General features: G+C 42.8%; 1 protein-coding gene across 7 annotated transcripts in view; it reads right to left on the bottom strand.

Annotated features, from left to right (window-relative positions):
• KIF13A (kinesin family member 13A) overlaps window positions 1–18,319 on the bottom strand; it is a 215,914-nt gene that overhangs the window by 47,199 nt on the left and 150,396 nt on the right. For 4 of the 7 annotated variants that reach the window (XM_030314779.1, XM_030314781.1, XM_030314780.1 and 1 more), the window contains exons 12-17: window positions 17,802–17,912; window positions 16,321–16,455; window positions 14,317–14,447; window positions 9,539–9,625; window positions 9,268–9,434; window positions 2,996–3,209 (exon numbers count right to left, since the gene is read on the bottom strand). In XM_030314779.1, the coding sequence (XP_030170639.1) occupies window positions 2,996–3,209; window positions 9,268–9,434; window positions 9,539–9,625; window positions 14,317–14,447; window positions 16,321–16,455; window positions 17,802–17,912 (845 nt within the window). Of the gene's footprint in view, window positions 1–2,995; window positions 3,210–7,124; window positions 7,245–9,267; window positions 9,435–9,538; window positions 9,626–14,316; window positions 14,448–16,320; window positions 16,456–17,801; window positions 17,913–18,319 lie in introns of all 7 variants that reach the window. The other 3 variants (XM_030314776.1, XM_030314778.1, XM_030314777.1) reach the window with 1 other exon arrangement.

Here is an 18,319-nt window from a genome sequence, read left to right as displayed (position 1 = left end):
CCACCCTCTACTAACCACCACCTCCCTTACTGTGCTTCCTGCCCAAGCACACACACACTTATCACTTCAGTAATTTCACACAGTCAATACTCGCAAAGCACCTACCAAAGACACCACTGTTCTAGGCACTGGGAACACTTCAATGAATGAAGCTGATTTCCTGCTCCTGGAAGTTATTTTCAGATGAGGGATCAATGACAGAGGGATAATTATGTGGTTGAAACACTTCCTATTGTTGGATAAAACTGTTTTTTAACGGACTATTGTGATGTAATTTTCACATATTTATATCTTGCTCTATGATACATTGTAAGTTTGCAGAAAGAGCAACTACATCTCTGGTTTTCTTTGTAATTCTCACTAGCTCTTAAATATACTTGATTTTCAGCCCCACAACCTTTACTTAGGTATGAGTCCTTTGATATTTCACAAGCCATCAACACTTATTTAGGTAAGAGTCCCAGCTTCTAATATAACAGCCCATCATTAACAACATCTTAATTTTATCCAGTGACCCTGGTGAAATCCATATTGTAGCATTCTCATCTCCTTGAATGACAGCTCCAAATATCATCCTTGCTACTCTCCTTCCTTTTAAGAATTAGAGCCTCAAAGAGAATCAATCTGGAATTGAGTGGAAAAAAATTTTTTAACACTTGACGGAAAAAATACAATCATTAAAAACAATGCTTAAGCATCCGACGTTGGCTCAGGTCATGATCTCATGGTTCATGAGTTCGAGCCCCATGCCAGGCTCTGTGCTGACAGCTCAGAGCCTGGAGCCTGCTTCAGATTCTGTGTTTCCCTCTCTTTCTTTTTTTTAATTTTTTCATTAAAAAATTTTTTTTAAATGTTTATTTATTTTTGAGACAGAGAGAGACAGAGCGTGAGCAGGGGAGGGGCAGAGAGAGAGGGAGACAGAATCCAAAGCAGGCTCCAGGCTCTAAGCTGTCAGCTGTCAGCGCAGAGCCCGATGCGAGGCTTGAACTCACGAACCATGAGATCATGACCTGAGCCAAAGTCAGACGCTTCACCAACTGAGCCACCCAGGCACCCCTGTTTCCCTCTCTTTCTGCCCCTCCTCTGTTCATGCTCTGTCTGTCTCTCTCTCAAAAATAAATAAGCATTACAAAATATTTTTAAAACAAAACAAAAATCTACCTTTTCTGTTGCATCTTTCTGTTTTTGTCTTTTACAATCTTCAGTACACAAGAAGTAAGTAGGGAGAAAGGGTATCAGTGGGTCCAGTCACACCAATTACCTTCAAGCTCGCTGTTATTAGAGTAAAGCCACCAGTTCACAGTAAAGGTGGAAAAGGCAGCTCTTCAGAAAAAGCATTATCTGATAACCTTTGTCTCTTTTACCCAGGCACAGTAAAAGATAAAGAGTAATGTGTTACAAGTAGGATAAATCTTCATACTTTGGTATCCAGACAGATGAGCAGAAAGCTCCCGGGGAAAACGCAACTGACTCTTTTCTCTTACTTTAGAACGATCAAGTGTGTTACCGCAGCAAGCCTGTTGTGCAGGCTAGGGCTCCCTTTTCTCCCTCTTCTTCTTCTTCTTCTTCCCTGAATGTGGCTCAGGTTTAAGCATCTCATTGCTTGTGAGAGATGCAGTGTGGCTGAAAGAATGAGAGTACCGGCCCAGGAGTCGTGGCTTTGATCCCGCAGTCCTAAGTTACCAGCTGAATGACTTTGGGTGAATCATTCAACCTCTCAGCCTGGTTCCTCATGTGTGAAGTGGGGTACAAATGATAAAATATAGTAGCGGTTGTGAAGATGAGATGGACACATGTAAAGCACTTAGTGCCTGGCACCTGGTAAATGCTCTGCAAACGTCAGGTGCTACTTTCGTTACTAAGATTATTGTAACAACATACGAGTTAGTAATGGGACTCATAGATCTGGGTTCAGATGCTGGCCTTTTCAGGGGCCAGGTGGGTTACTGAGGAGGATATGTAAACTGAGTGCCCTATCTTCAGGACAGAGATAATTGTTCCCACTGCACACTGCTGCTGGGAGTGCTAAGTCAGCATCACGCCTAGACTGCAGTGAGAACACAACAGAACTCAGCAATAATTTACTATCCTCACAGGTGATGTTTCCTCCACCACTACCTCAGTTCCGAGATAAATATTTTTTTTATTTAAAAGCATTTTTTAATGTTTATTTATTTTTGAGAGACAGAAACAGAGCGCAAGCAGGGGAGGGGCAGAGAAAGGGGCAGAGAGAGCCTGAAGCAGGCTCCAGGCTCTGAGCTGTCGTGGGCTCAAACCCATGAACCACGAGATCATGACCTAGGCTCAAGTCGGATGTTCGACTGAGCCATTCAGGTGTCCCTGATATAAATATTTTTAAGTCACAAATTTTGAAAATTCACATTTAGATTTCTTAATATCATAGTTGTATTTAAAGAGACTCCAAAGTAAGGGAAATTTAAAATAAGAAATGGTTTTATGCTAAAGAACAATCCCAACTTTATCTACTTCAATATCTAACAACAGTATTCTTTTTTTTTAATGCTTATATATTTTTTTAAGTTGTACTTATTTATTTTGAGAGAGAGAAGGAGTGCAAGCGGAGAGGGGCAGAGACAGAGGGAGAGAGAGAGAATCCCAAGCAGGCTCTGTATTGTCAGTGAGGAGCCTGACGGGGGGCTCGAACCCATGAACCAGGAGATGGTGATCTGAGCCAAAATCAAGAGTTGGACGCTTAACTGACTGAGAAACCCAGGAGCCCCCGCAACAATGATACTGTAACCTGGTGCCATTTTTATCGAAGGGTAAGGGGGGAGGGATGGTCTTTAATGACTAACATCCCAGTAAGCATACCGAGGATGGACAGAATCTCTGACAGGAAAAGGCGACTGCTAATGACCAGACACAGGACTAAGATTTCCTTCCTTGCTTAGGTCTGTCCTCACCTTCACATGCCTCGCCCAAAGCTCCAAGGCCCTGGAGCCAGGCCTCTGGGTCACCGGGGTCCCATTCTTACCTCTCCTCTGCCCACTGGGTCACCTTCTGCTGAGCCGTCTGGTTGCTGTAGGCCAGGCGGTCGGGGCCGCTGCTCTGGGGCTGGCGCTCCGGGGACAGCTGCTGGCGGAGCCGCTCCAGCTCCCGCTCGTACATGAGCCGCTGCTCCTCCAGGGCGCTCCGCTTTTCTTCCAGGTACTGTTTCTCCAGGACCTGAACCACATTTTGCACTGGATCTGGTGAGCCAAGAGACAAGGCAAGGTGTCTTCGGGGGTGGCTACGACAGGGCAGCCCGCCAGGTGCCTCTTCGGGGAGGAACCATCTCCTGGCTCAGAAGCTAGTCTTTGCAGATGCCTTCTCGGAGCGGCCTGAGGGGCATCCTCCCACCCACCTTTTAATTAACATTTCAGATAAATGTCCTGCGTGTAAACATTCCCCACATCTACTGCGTTTCTTCAATTTGATGAGCTCACGTTTACATGGATCATTAATCCACTCTAAGCAGGTGGTAGAGGGAACGGGCTTCGACCCACTGAGAAAAATTTCATGAAACCTGAGACGGCTTCCAAGAGAGAGCCACACAGGATTTCATTTTTATGGTGGTCCATTTCTATGCCCATTTAGTTCTGATTCTAACCACAAATCTTATGACTCCTGAATTTCTATAATGTGGCGGAAGGGGGGGGGGATCTTGTAGATCATTGAACGTGTTTGAAAATATCGAGTATATGGTCTGGCCATTTCTCAGGTGCTGATATTCAAGAAGGCAATTCACCTCCAAAAAAAGAAAAGAAAAGGAGAAAGAAGGGGGAGGGGAGGGGGAGTTCACTCGCAAAACTCAAAGGCTCTTTTTTACTTTCTGTTTTTGCAGGTCGAGAGATCAGCAACATACACGTGGTGAATAAGTATAGATAGATATACGTTGTTCAAAGGCCACGACCATGGGTAGCAGTGGCTGTGGTGTAGGTAGGGCTCCCTGGCTGTGGCAGGACGTTAGCTTGGTAATGACCACTGACCCGGATGCTGTGGAGAAAGATGAAGGCACTGACCATACGTCCAAAGGAGAAAGTTACGGGCGTCTCTAAGTGAGTGGACTCTAGGGAAACAACAGGTCAGACTATCTGGATGGCAAGTAAGAAAACCACCAACACGGTGAATATGTCCTTCAAGTACACGAGATGTGGAGGAGATGTGCTCCTATTCCCAGACCGGCCTGGAGTTCATACCCTTGCCTGTCATTCAAATTGTGACATTCATGTTATATTCCCACTTCTTGACTCTCAGTTTAACTTCCAAGGTTAAGAGTGGGAAATGAGGATAACAAGAGGGTATAAAAATACCACCCAATGATGGCTACTGATGGACTTTTCCAGAAGACTCTATCTATCAATTTGTGAAATAAACATGTAAGTTATACTCATTTTCTATATGAACAGTAAGATAGTATGTTAGCTTAACAAATAAGGTTAAGTTATATAAAACAAAAAGTAGAAAGCAATTAAAAAAATCACTAGCTATACAGAGCACAGGTGAGTTGTTTTAATAAAAATAACAACCACATGGCAATAATAATTCTGCTAGCTACCAGCTACAACTCAGGGAGAGGCATATGCCCTTTACATGCATCATCTCGTGAACGCCTTGCAACAAACTAAGGGTGGATAACATTCCCATTTTAAAGATGCTGACCTAAGATCAGAGCTAATGAGCGACAGAGCCAGGTTTTGAACTCAGAGCAGAGCGAACTATCTGGGAGGAGGACATCAAGTTAGTAATTGACTGATACAGTATTCTTATCTCCAATGTTTTGCTCAGAACTCATACTCTGCTTAAGAGTAGACATTAAAAAAAAATACTGTTCTTTGCTTATATAAAATTCTAAAATTCAGCATTTTTTCAGAGTAGAATGATTTTCTTCAAGAGTCCTGATATGGGGTCCCTAAAATACATTACTTGAAAATCTGATGGAAAATGAACTCTTAAAAATACCACACTCTTTTTCTTTTTTTTAATATTTGTTTTTTGAGGGGGCGGAAGGGGGGGCAGAGAGAAGGGGGACAGAGGATCTGAAGTGGGCTCTGTGCCGACAGCAGAGGGCCCGACGCAGGGCTCGAACTCACAAACTGAGAGATCACAACATAAGCCAAAGTCACAGACTCAACTGACTGAGCCACCCAGGTGCTCCCCAAAATACCAAACTCTTAAACAAAGACAGACCATGGAAAGGGAAGACCTTTCCCATAGAGTAGAATATCTACGTATTCCAAAGCATCTGAACTTCTGACCTTGTCCTGTAATTTATTAAAAACACATGAATAATATGGTAAAGAAGAAGTCTGAAGAAGTTTTAAATGTAAGGGTTAGAAAAGTTCTCTCAGAATTTTTAATAAATGCACTTCTCAAACAGTACATGTTTTTTCTCTTTCAGGCTCTAGGTTTAAAATTTAGGTCCATTCATTTATACTTACATGGAGCCTGATTTCCAAGAGCCCTACCTTAGTGTCTATGAATCTTTTCTAGAGACAGAACACTGGAAAACACAATGTTTTAGAACATTCTAGGATTTTTGCTAAAAGACACTAGATAAGATATTTAATCCTCATTTCTCCTTGTTAGTCAGAGATGTGTAGAAATATACATGGTCCCAAATGGCTGAAGTGGAGGGGATCTCCCCTTGAGGTCCTGTGCTAATGAAGGGGCCATGTGACCAAGGCTGCTTTAAACTGCTTTATCAGCTGCCATGACGTAACACCCTACTATTCACCAGGCTTCATCACTGGCCACAAACCAACCAGGAGATACAGAAGAGAGAGCAACTCAAAGCATCTATTCCCAGTAAGGCCTGCCCCAGGACTCTGGGACAGGCCATGCTATCCAGGGCCAAGGCAGAGATACAGGAGCTGATGTTTCTGTCTGTCTACCTTTTCTTTTTTAAACCTCTGACCTCAACCCAAGTCTGGAAATACCTTTCTCTTAGACATATTCGATAACATCATCTTTTCAAATTAATTAACCAGTTTCAAGCCTTTATCACTATACAGCATATTTTTAAAATAGATTATCCTAATCAGCAAGTCAACCTGACTCTATGATATGGCCTAGGACAGAAGCCAAAGACTACTTGGCCTATTCTCAACCAAGCAATCAACCATCAAAACATTGCCTACGGTTTTATTTTATCCCTTATCATTTTCTTTCTCTTGAATGAAGGGTTTTAAAACTCAGGGAGCCTGGTGCCTAAGGCCACGATACCAAAGAGGTGGGTGTTTTAGGAAGAGACAAATGATAGCATTTATTATGGCATAGCATGTTCTCTCTTCTTCATTAGTTTATTCTTTACCTGGTATGTTAACTATGTAATGTGTTCAAACTTATTTATCTGTCCCAAGAACAGAAAAGAGAGGGTGTCAATAGTTAGAGGCTGGAAGGCATTTATGTGATAGATGGTATTCATTCACACCAAGATGCCCAATGCACTAAATTGAAGGGAAGTAGATCCTTTGGGGGAAAAAGCTCCCAAGAAACAAAAACTAACCTTTTAATCCCAGATGGAATAAATTCAATGACTCTTCACCAGCCCCTTCACTGCTCTTTACTTTAGAGCTACCATTGACTCTGTGAAGACAGATGAGTGCCTGATTCTTATTCTGAACCCTGGGGAAGAACCCATTATTGTCCACAGATACGAGGTTTGCTTCTACTCTTAATTCCAATGAATTGTGTTTTAGGTCATTATTTATTTTAGAAATTTGAAAATACATCATTCTACGCTTAATGCAGGTAAATCTCCACCCGCAAGTACAATGTCCTGAACAGCTCTGCTGTCAACAGTCATAAAGACATTAGTCATTGTACCAATGATACCAATCGCACTTTTGTGCTGTTGGATGTATAAGGGACAGAATGGCTACTAGATTTTAACCAATGGGAAGGCAATGGAGTTGGGACCTGGGGAGGAAGGGGTCGCAGTTAAAAAAGGCACATTCCTCAATCAGGAATGCCTCAGAGTGCTTCTGTCAGGCAAAAAACTTCAGCTTCTTCCCAATCGTGTTAGTTGGAGTCTTGCCAAAGCAGGTAGCACAAGCATCAGTCAGCAGCACTGCTAAAACCCGGTCAAGCTCCCCCATGCTAACGTCACAATCAGTGAAAACCTCTTTCCCAGTGTTTGTGAAGGAGCTTCGTCTGAAACCACATGAGAGGGAAGAGAATCTTCAAATACGACCACCAGGGGGACGACCACCAGGCAGACAGGCTTATTATCGGGAAACCACCTAGCGGTAGAGGTGAATTGTGTAAATACCATTGGGCCACCAGCATTTCAGCACTGAGTCAGGGCACGTCCTGTGTGCCCCATAGGCAAGCTCCCCTTACCCGTGGAATTGGGTGAAGTGTGGGGAGGGGGAAACACTATTTTTAAGTAGATAAAATCAACACTGGAGAACAAGGCTTGATCCGAATACAAATGGATAACTCATGTTAATACCATGAGGCAGGTCACTGGTGACTAATTGGTTTGGCTAAGAGGATTGGAGGAATTAACAAATACTTACCAAATACTCATCTGTTATTCAGGGGTTTACTATAAATATGATAGGAAGGTAGTGATTGAATAAAATTAGAAATCTACGATGTGGGACAACAGAGGATTCCACTGCTACCCCCAGGATACTCTGCAGTTAGAGAACAGAGACATCTGGAACTCTGTAATCTCATGTAGAGAAATAAGGCTCTTCCAATGGGTGTTCCTGCACCTGGAGTGGAGCCCACACCCTCCTGTCACACCCTGTATCCACTGGGGCTTCCAAAAATTACTCACAGGAGACTTGTTGCTCAGGCATGTTGTAAAATGGGCCATCAATGTGATGCTGGTGTCTCAACATCACTTTGGAATGTCTTTTGGGATTCCCCCCAACTGGGCGACTAAGTAGCAGAGTAGACTGACCCCTAGCTATGGTGCACCCTGGGGTGCAGCGTCCAAAGCCCCAGCAGCTAATCTGTTTCCCCAGTCTCACTGATGTTCTTTTCTGGGGTTGTTCTATATTCTTCATATGAATGCATCACACTTGTTCCTCCATCTAGCCTTTTCTTCAGGCTTCATTTCTATAATTGAAAAGAGGGAGTCCTCTTTTCTATAATTGAAAAGAGGGAGTCCAGAGATAAAACGGTCAGAGTCTTTATTCCTGCAACAGAATCCCCAATTTGAGAAGCCAGAGATCTGACCGACTTTCTCCAGCCATGCTCACATTCTTCTAGATAGGCTGGTTCAAAGATAGAGGGCAAAAGTCATCATTTTCAAGGGAGAGCCCGACTGAGAAAACATAATGCTCTCCCTGCACCACGGCCGGCAGAGGCTCCTGGAGGTCCTCCCTGGTTCAAGTTGGGGATGATCCTTAGGTACTCAAAGAACAGCTGAATGGGACAGCGAGATCGGACTTTCTCATCTCAGGGGCTCCTGAATGTAGCCTCAGCTATACTTGTTGTCACACAGTTCTGGTCCGAGAAATGCTGCCTTGTACCTGGTAACAGAGGAGTTTCCAGGCACAAGCCTGGAGATGAGAAGACCGAGAGATGGAAAATGAAGGGGCACATTTATAAAACAGCCATCAAGACAGAATGTGATATGGATTTTACTGAATGCACGTTAAGTGTTTATGAAGAGGTAAAGGATTTCCTTTTAGATACAGAGAAGAATTTTAAAACAAACATTGAAAACTTTCTGGATCAAGGGATCTAGAAATGATGCTTTAAGGAAATCTCTTCCTTAAAGGTCTGAGACAAGCCAGTGTGCAGGTCAAGCAAAGAGCCTATAAAGCCCGTGGCTATCATTTTTGTAAAAGCTACCCGGGCTTGCTATGTAAGCCTCTTTGATGGTATAATTTCCAACTGGATTTACAGCAAAGTATCATGACTTTTATTTACCCATTACATTCCATTGGAAATTCCTGGGTTCATGCCCTGCTGGGGATTTTTGTGCTCTGAAAGATTCAGAAATGACAAGCCCAGTAAGGGGAATTTGAAAAGGAATGCCACCATAGTCCTTCCGGACTCTATGACCTTGGAAATGTTACCACAACTGGCTTGGAAACAAGGGGCTCAAAAAAGGGACCACCCACTCCTTGGTTACACTTGAGGGAGCAGATCAGGCCATGGGATGTCTCATGAGCCCCTCTCCAGGGGCCTCTGTAAGAAATTAGCAATTTTATGTATCTAAGTTTCAGAGTGATACTTTATGCAAGCACATCCCTCAAGGGATAGGAGCTGCGCAAGACGGAGGAATCGGAGGGAAGGTCTTACCATTGCTATTCAGTGTTTTCATGATAACCTCCATCTGTGCAAATTCATAGTTATAGTCTGGTTCCGAGGAAGCTTCACTGGCTGCGTCCAGGTCATGCTCTGGCGGGCCGGTTTCCTTTTCAAAGTCTTTCAACCAGTCTCGCCGCTTCCTCTTAGGTAAGTTAATTCTGTGGGGTTTTCCACCATTAGAGAAAATTGACTTGTTTTATACTCAGGTAACAGTAAAAAAAAAAAAAAAAAGTGAAAATATTAGGGAACCCAAAGAGGTTACCTAAAAAAGTGGTTATTTCCCCACAGGATTCTATCACCGTGCCACAGCTGGGTAGTGCTGCACACAAGGGTGCCATTTACACAGGACCTGAAAGAAGACCAGGGAATATGTCAGTTCGGTGGGAAAGAGGACAGAACCCAGACCCAGCAGCCCATGAGAGATGGAGAAGCTTCTCTCAACAGACATATTCTGCTAATACCAAAAGAAGGAGTAACAGAATTGCAACCGCCCTCAAAACATGTGATCAGAACGCAGTGATGATCTGAGGCACTTGAGTGGCTCAGTGGGTTAAGTGTCGAACTTTGACTCAGGTCATGATCCCGTGGTTTGTGAGTTTGAGCCCTATGATGGGCTCTGCACTGAGAGTGTGGAGCCTGCTTCATGTCCTCTGTCCCCCTCTCTCTGCCCCTCCGCCCCTTCTCTCTCAATAAATGAACATTAAAAAAAAAAAAAAATGAAAGAAAAGAACAAAACATGATGATCAAGGGCAGCCAACATCCCTCAAAGATAGACAACTTGGCATGATGTGCTCCTGATGGAAACATACACGAGAATGCCTATGGAATTTTCTTGTCCAAATTTGAGTTGAATCTGATCAAGCTGTTATATCAGAATACCAATTTAGGGGGCGCCTGGGTGGCGCAGTCGGTTAAGCGTCCGACTTCAGCCAGGTCACGATCTCGTGGTCCGTGAGTTCGAGCCCCGCGTCGGGCTCTGGGCTGATGGCTCAGAGCCTGGAGCCTGCTTCCGATTCTGTGTCTCCCTCTCTCTCTGCCCCTCCCCCGTTCATGCTCTGTCTCTCTCTGTCCCAAAAATAAATAAACGTTGAAAAAAAAAAAAAAAGAATACCAATTTAGGAAATACAGAAGGTGGTGGAAGATGCTAAATAATGCCATGGGACACAACGAGCAAAATGCTGACTACAGAAAACAACCAAGCATCTTCAACAACTAAAACGCAAGGAAAAGGGGATGGGGACAGAGGGAGGAGGAACCCGGAGGCTGAAAGAGACAAACAGCCAATGACAACGGTTGAATCTTATTTGATCCTGATTTCAAGAAACAAATGAAAAGGAACATTTCTGATACCTTTGGGGAGATGTGAACACTGACTCAATATATGAAGGTTAATAAGGAATTATTGTTAATTATTTTAGGTGTGATGGAACTTAAGCTATGTTCACGAACACCTGTTTAGAAATACAAGCTGAGACATTCATGGATAAAAAGTTATACTATCGGGAATTTTCTTTAAAATAACCCAGAGGGGGGGCGCCTGGGTGGCGCAGTCGGTTAAGCGTCCGACTTCAGCCAGGTCACGATCTCGCGATCTTGCGGGATCTCGGGATCTCGCGATCTCGCGGTCCGTGAGTTCGAGCCCCGCGTCGGGCTCTGGGCTGATGGCTCGGAGCCTGGAGCCTGCTTCCGATTCTGTGTCTCCCTCTCTCTCTGCCCCTCCCCCGTTCATGCTCTGTCTCTCTCTGTCCCAAAAATAAATAAAAACGTTGAAAAAAACATTTTTAAAATAAAATAACCCAGAGGGGAGGGAGGGGCAGATGTGGAGCGTATAGAAATAAGAGCAAAACTGTCTGCGAGATGCTCATTTTTGAAGCTGGATGATGGATATACAGGGGTTCACCATACTCTTCTTTCTACTTTATATGTTTGAAGTTTTCCATAATAGAAACTTGGGGAAAACACAAAAGAACACCAGGCTTAAATCCTAAATATCTACCAAACAAATTGTAAAAATAAGACAAATAGCCAGAGATGGGGGAAAGGACTCCGAGTCTGTTATACCGCACGAATCACACCTTAGATCACGTGCACTGTGTCTCTGGCTTTGTGCTGGCCTGTGCATCTGGGATTCGTCTCAAACCCTATAGCTGCAACTCTGCCCAGAGGACATCTGGAGCTGGTCTCCCAAGGGCACAGGTTTCCTCACCTCACAGCTATGCTACAGCTTACAGGGTTCAAGGGGCTGTGAATGACTCACTGTAACAGATTTCATAGGATTTCCTGCCGATCGGAAGATCTCATCAACTGATTTTTAACATAGTAAAAGCCTTGCCACTGTGACTTTTTTTAGGGGGAGATGAAAAGTCGTCCAGAATTTTTAGTGCAGATAATTTTTTTAAATGTTTATTTATTTATTTTGAGAGAGAGAGAGAGAGAGAGAGAGAGAGGATCCCAAGCAGGGTCTGGGCTGTCAGCCCAGAGCCCCTCAGGGCTTGATCTCAAGAACCCTGAGATCATGACCTGAGCCGAGATCAAGAGTTGGATGCTTAACCTACTGAGCCATCCAGGCACCCCTAATGTTCTTATACATGTTTCCTTCATTTAGAAAAGAGATTTTGTGGCAGTGCATGCATGGCTCAGTAGATTAAGAGTCCAACTCTTGGTTTCAGCTCAGGTCATAATGTCATGGTTTCATGAGTTCAAGCCCCACGTCGGTCTCTGGGCTGTCAGTGTGGAGCCTGCTTGGGATTCTCTCTCTCTCCCTGCCCCTACCCCACTCATGCTGCCTCTGCCTCTCTCAAATAAATAAATAAACTTTAAATGAAAAAGAAAGATTTGGGGGCACCTGGGTGGCTCAGTTGGTTGAGAGTCTGACTTCAGCTCAGGTCATGATCTCATGGTTTCTGAGTTTGAGCCCTGCATCAGGCTCTGTGCTGTCAGTACAGAGTTCGCTTCAGATGCTCTGACCCCTGCCTCTCTGTGCCCTTCCCCTGCTTGTGTGTGGGCTCTCTCTCAAAAAAGAAACATTAAAAAAAAAGAGATTTTGCTGGTATTTAAGAAAAAAATTAGGAGGATATTAATTAATTAAAGTTTAATTTGCTAAAGAACTGTCAGGTGAAGTTTGATGGAGAAAAAAATGAATATTATTCTTAGTTTTAATTTTTCAATAAATTAGTTTTCTCATACAATCTCATTATCTAGCTCTTAATCTTGACCGGACTCTCTAGCTCAAGAGTCACAGAATAAGGAGAACTCACACAGGAAAATAATCTTCTCTTTGCAGTAATATTTCAAGTACAGGGGCTAAATTTTTATTGATAAAAATACCCTGGAAAGACCATCTCATATGTTTTTAATTTGTCATGCACAAACAAGATAAAACTTTGGTGTGTATATATTTTATTATCTTTTGAGAGACAGAGTATGGGAGAGGGGCAGAGAGAGAATCCCAACAGGCTCCACACTCACAGCACAGAGCCTGACACAGGGCTCGATCCCACAAATCGTGAGATCATGACCTGAGCCAAGAACAAGAGTCAGATGCTCAACTGACTGAGCCACCTGACTCAGGCGCCCCTGAGTGTGTATATTTTACACTAACACGCTCCCTTTATTCTTGCCAATGAAAATGACTCGATGCTAACTCAAGCTTCAAAGGTCTGTGTCCATCTATTTAGAATTATGGACTAATTTATTCATTTGAGAAAAGTGGAAAATGAGACTAGAATACATGTGTGTGTGTGTGTGTGTGTATCTATCCATCTATCTATCTATCTATCTATCTACCTATCTATCTATACATCTATACGTATACACATATTCTTGCCAGAAGGATGATGAAAAGTTGTTTTGGGGGGAAAATTTTTAATAGAATACTTACCTCTTCTACCTAAAAAACATTAGTCAGTTTATAAGGAAAATACCTGCCCAGTTTATTAAGATATCTAAGTAACCTAATATATCTAGGTATATAGATAGATGGATACCCAGACCTATGTATCTATAATCTAATATCTAATGGCAGTATGACAAATTGAAACTTGTCACTCAGTGTCCTTTATTGTTTTAAGCTCTGAATTATAATTCAATTTTCAGTTCCTCATTTTCATTGTCCATATTTTGATACACAAGTGCACGAAAATGGTCTTAGCAGATATAGAACTTTCCCATTATCTCAGAAAGTTGTATTGGGCAGTGTTGTTCTAGAATGAAACTAAAAACAGTTCCGAAGCAAATGAGAGAGGAATATAATAAGCTTTGTCTTTCTTATTTATTGCTAACTTTCATGATCACTTATATATTTAAGGGACCCTTATATAGGTGCACACACACACATACACACACACACACACACTCCTTTTTTTTTTTTTTTAATGTTTATTTGTTTTTGAGAGAGAGAGACAGACAGAGAGAGAGAGAGAGAGAATGAGAGCAAGTGGGAGAGGGGCAGAGAGAGAGGGAAACACGGAATCTGAAGCAGGCTCCAGGCTCCGAGCTGTCAGCGCAGAGCCCGATGCAGGGCTTGAACTAACGAACTGCAAGATCATCACCTGAGCTGAAGTCGGACGTTTAACCCCCTGAGTCACCCAGGCACCCCCACTTTTTTTTAAATGTTTATTTATTTTTGAGAGAGTGAGAACGTACACACTCACTTCTGAACACATGTATAAACATTACTTTGACTTATAGTATGTTTTTATTACAATAATATAAAGAAAAGTTATGGAAATTGCCTGGGTTGGTAATGTACCCAGCCAAGAAATTAGCATTAAAAAGTAATTTCTAGTTGGACACATGCCTGGGAATTTGTTAAGAAGCAAATACAAAATGTCTTTGCAGCAATTTGTGTCCCCTCACCCAGGCCACGAGACTCCTGCAGATAAGCTCCCACTGAAGATGATGCACCTAAGGAATCACATGCTGCTCGAGGCAAAAGAACCCACTGAAGTCTTAACTTTGAAATAAGTGAGCAAACAGACAGAATGGGGTTTCTGAAAACCAGGCTCAACGGCATGTGAAGGAGCCATTTACTTTTCCTACCTTGAATTTTCTTTTGGAGTGAGAGTAACATCACCATCGGATGCGATGTCGATCTCACAGTGCTCCGGCTGTATTCCTATGCCAAAGAGCTGGATGTCCTGGGACGTGTCTGCACCCACCCTGGTATGGTCCTAGTAACAGATCATGAAAGAAAGGAAAACATCTATACTTACAAGTAACTCAACAAAAATTTATCACAATCAATTTGAATAACCCAATAGAATGACAATATTAAATGAATCAGATACAAGATATTTGGGGCACTCTAAGTCAAATCTTCCATGACATTTGTACTTATTTATTTATTTTTGAAACAGAGTGAGACAGAGAGAGAACGAGCAGGGGAGAGGCAGAGAGAGAGGGAGGGAGAGAGAGAGAATCCCAAGCAGGCTCTGCACTGTCAACATAGAGCCTGATGTGGGGCTCTAACTCATGAACCGTGAGATCATAACCTAAGTCAAAATCAAGAGTCAGACACTTAACCAACTGAGCTACCCAGGTGCCTCTATGTTTTTAATTTGAGAGAGAGAGAGAGAGAGAGTTTGAGCACATAAGCAGGGGAGGGGCGAGGAAGGGGGGAGAGAAAGAGAGAGAGAGGGAAAATCTCAAGCAAGCTCCATGCTCAGTGCAGAGCCCCACCCAGGGCTCAATCCCACAATCCTGGGATCACGACCTGAGCCGAAATCAAGAGTTGGATGCTCAACCAACTGAGCCGCCCAGGCGCCCCAGTAGTTGAGTGTTGAATACCAATGCTACATAGAGTGTGGAAGCCTGTGGGCTGTAGAATGCAGATGAGCAGGACTTCAAGTACCTCAAACCCCAGACACAGGAGGACTGTGACTCCTGGGGAGGTGGTCCACTGCTCGTCCCTTTGTTTCTTTCGTTGCTCTAAAAATCAGAGTCACCATGATAGTAATATTTCCCTATTCAACAGAAAGCTTGGTCTTTCAAAATTAGGATTTTGGACACAATTCCTTACACCTTAGTCATGTTCTAAACAAACAGATCTTGAGTCCATTAGTGGGCTTAATAAGTCAGGGACCATCTGCCCCATATTTAGGTCTCTGGGAAAAGTAAAATAGAAAGGATGAGGGAAAACTGAGGCTCCTTTCCTGAATTCTAGCTTATTTTCCATCGCATTTTTTATATTAACTAGGCAGATCAGAATCCTTAACAAGGCACTTATTTAACTTTTTGCAAGTGGGTAATAGCTCTTCATTTAGAGATTTCGGTATGTGGGCAGTTACATAAGCTGCCTTCAAGTCTCCAGGTCTCTAATCCTTGAGAGTTATGTACTGCCACATACATTTATATACTATCATAACTCAGGAATTGTGTGTGTGTGTGTGTGTGTGCATATTAAAAAGGCCCTATGTCTTTTGGGGTACCCCATATCAGTGCCCTATCAGGTACCCTATTTCAAACAGATGTCTCATTTTTCACTTTAACAAAATAAACCAGCATTTCCAAAAGTGTGGTCTGACAGAGAAAGATAAACACCATATGATTTTGCTTTATGTGGAATCTAAACAAACAAACAAACAAACAAACAAAGAAAAAGCAGAAGCAGACCCATAAATATAGAGAACAAACTGATGGTTGCCAGAGGGGAGGTTTTCACTCTCAACGGTAACCTGACTGCACTATCCCTCCTCTTTCAATGAGGGCTAAGCTGGATACAAAAAGCAAAACCAGGGGCACCTGGGTGGCTCAGTTGGTTAAGCATCCAACTTCTTCTCGGGTCATGATTGCACGGTTCATGGGTCAGAGCTCCATGTGGGGCTATGTGCTGACAGCTCGGAGCCCGGAGCCTGCTTCGGATTCTCTCTCTCTCTCTCTCTCTCTCTCTCTCTCTCTCTCTGCCCCTCCCCTGCTTGTGCTTTGTCTCTCAAAAATAAATAAAACATTCAAAAAGCCAAATCATGGGTACAGGTGCCCAGATTCCAATGGGAGTGATATGTGAATGCATCAGGATTGCAACCATCTACTTATATACTCTCTTACCTTTAAATAATAAACCAGAAGCTCGTTAAGAGCAGGGTCCGCGTTCAGGTTGACTAAGTAGCACTTATCATCTCCCACCTTGATACCCGATGTCTCCAGGGAAATCCCCATACTTTCAAGCTGTCGTTGTCTCTCCTGGGCACAAAAACAGACAAACACAGGGGACTCTATTTGTTGCTCTACTGACAAGATGTATCCATGGAAAGTTTACGTCACTCTTTCTGGGGACAATGCCAATGAAATCACACATCACAACCAAGTTTAGGGAGTCTCTAAAATGCGTGACGTCTTGTGTCCGTGTTAAAAGGGTGCTAAGAGTAAACCAGATACCATCTTCCGTTTAAGGGGTTTATAGTCCAGTCGAGGGGACAAGACCACATACCTAAATCAGAGGAGAAGAGCCCTGTGTCACCGGAGAGGAACAAGGTACTATGGGGCTTCCAAGGAAGGAGCCCATGATGTATTCAGAGACCAGGAAAGGCTTCAGGAAAAGAATATACTTGCGATGTCTCTTGAAGTATAAGAATTCCACAGGAAGAAATGGAGGAGAAGTAAGGTAAGAGCAAGGTGTTGTGAGGGCACAGGGAAGACTGGGCATATTGCCTGATTTCAGGTGATAATAACCCTAGTAAACGTGGGAAAGTCATGGGAGATGGGGGCAGGAAGTACTGATCTACAACAGCAAGCAAAACAAAGTCCCTTTTGTGAAAACTTATATTCTAGTAGAAAGAGACAGACCATAAAAGAAAAAAAACAAGAAACAAAAAAAAAACCAGACAAGCAAAACAGAATTTCCAGGGATGATAAAGTGCCGTGAAGAAGTACGAAGCAATGGATGAGAGACAGGAAGTCAGCAGTACGTGTGTGGGGTACGTGAGCACGGGTCTGTGTGAGAATAACACCTACGAGAAACATATAAGCAAAAGGCTTGACTAGGTCCCAGTTACTGCTTTCAAGCTACCTGATTGGGATGGGCCAATATTTCCAAGTAGTCAGTGAGATTAAAATGTTCACAAAATGTATAGTGCAGATTCATAAAACACACCCACTCACACACAAGTGCACAATTAGTCGTTGCTTCATATCGTTTCTCAAGTAAAGTTCATACAACATTTTCTTACAAGCCCCAAAAATCAAATACACTGGGGAAAAGACCATGATGAGTGGTAGGTTATAAATTCTCAGCCAGTCAGGTAGCACACTTTGCCGGGTGATGTAAAATCACAAAATAGAAAAGCAGGAAACATTAACAGTGTTTCCTGTAGACCATGCCTGTTTCAGCTCAGTGCTCCTAGCAAATAAATGGACTAAATGGTAGTTGATAAAGGACAACAAAGTTACAGGCTCTAAAAGTGATCTTTGCAGTCTTGGTGAGCAGAAAGAGGTCCTTGAATGGCTTTGGGAGGATGATGAGTGGCTACGCAGAAAAGATGGCAAATGAAAAAGAATCACAAGATTTTAGGCCTAAATTATCGGGCTACCTGTGCGATTTCTTCTGTTTTCCTCAGCTTCTCTTCCCAAGTCACTGTTAGTTCTTTGATCAGCTTTTCAGATTCTTCAAGCTTCTCTTTTAGTTCAGGGGCCTTCATAGCCTTAAAATGAAACCAGAGATATCTGATTTTCTACTTTTTCCCACCATTATTCATAAAACAATCCTTTACTGTGCTTCTGAAGTGGCTATCAACAGTCTGTTGGAAGCAATTAAGTCATACACTGTCAGGGTGGACTTGTACATCTTTATTAATAAAAAGAAATGTAAGAATAAATGGCTGCTACTCTTTAGAGGGGAAAAGGAATACCAGTGCCCTGAATTAAACTGATACAAATCACTACAGAATAATTTTATCCATCGTACTTAAATTTCACATTTAGAGACCTAAAAGATGCTAAAGTTTGTCTTCAAAACAGAAACGTAACAAAGGTAACTTAAGCACTGTTACCTTTTTTTTTTTTTTCCCAGCAAGACAGAGATCAACACACATCATCAATAAACACATCC

Source organism: Lynx canadensis, chromosome B2 (assembly GCF_007474595.2).
Source record: "Lynx canadensis isolate LIC74 chromosome B2, mLynCan4.pri.v2, whole genome shotgun sequence".
In the NCBI taxonomy this organism is placed as follows: Eukaryota; Metazoa; Chordata; class Mammalia; order Carnivora; family Felidae; genus Lynx; species Lynx canadensis.
The sequence above is the reverse complement of the archived record's forward strand: the minus strand, read 5'-3'. Positions and strand labels throughout refer to the sequence as shown.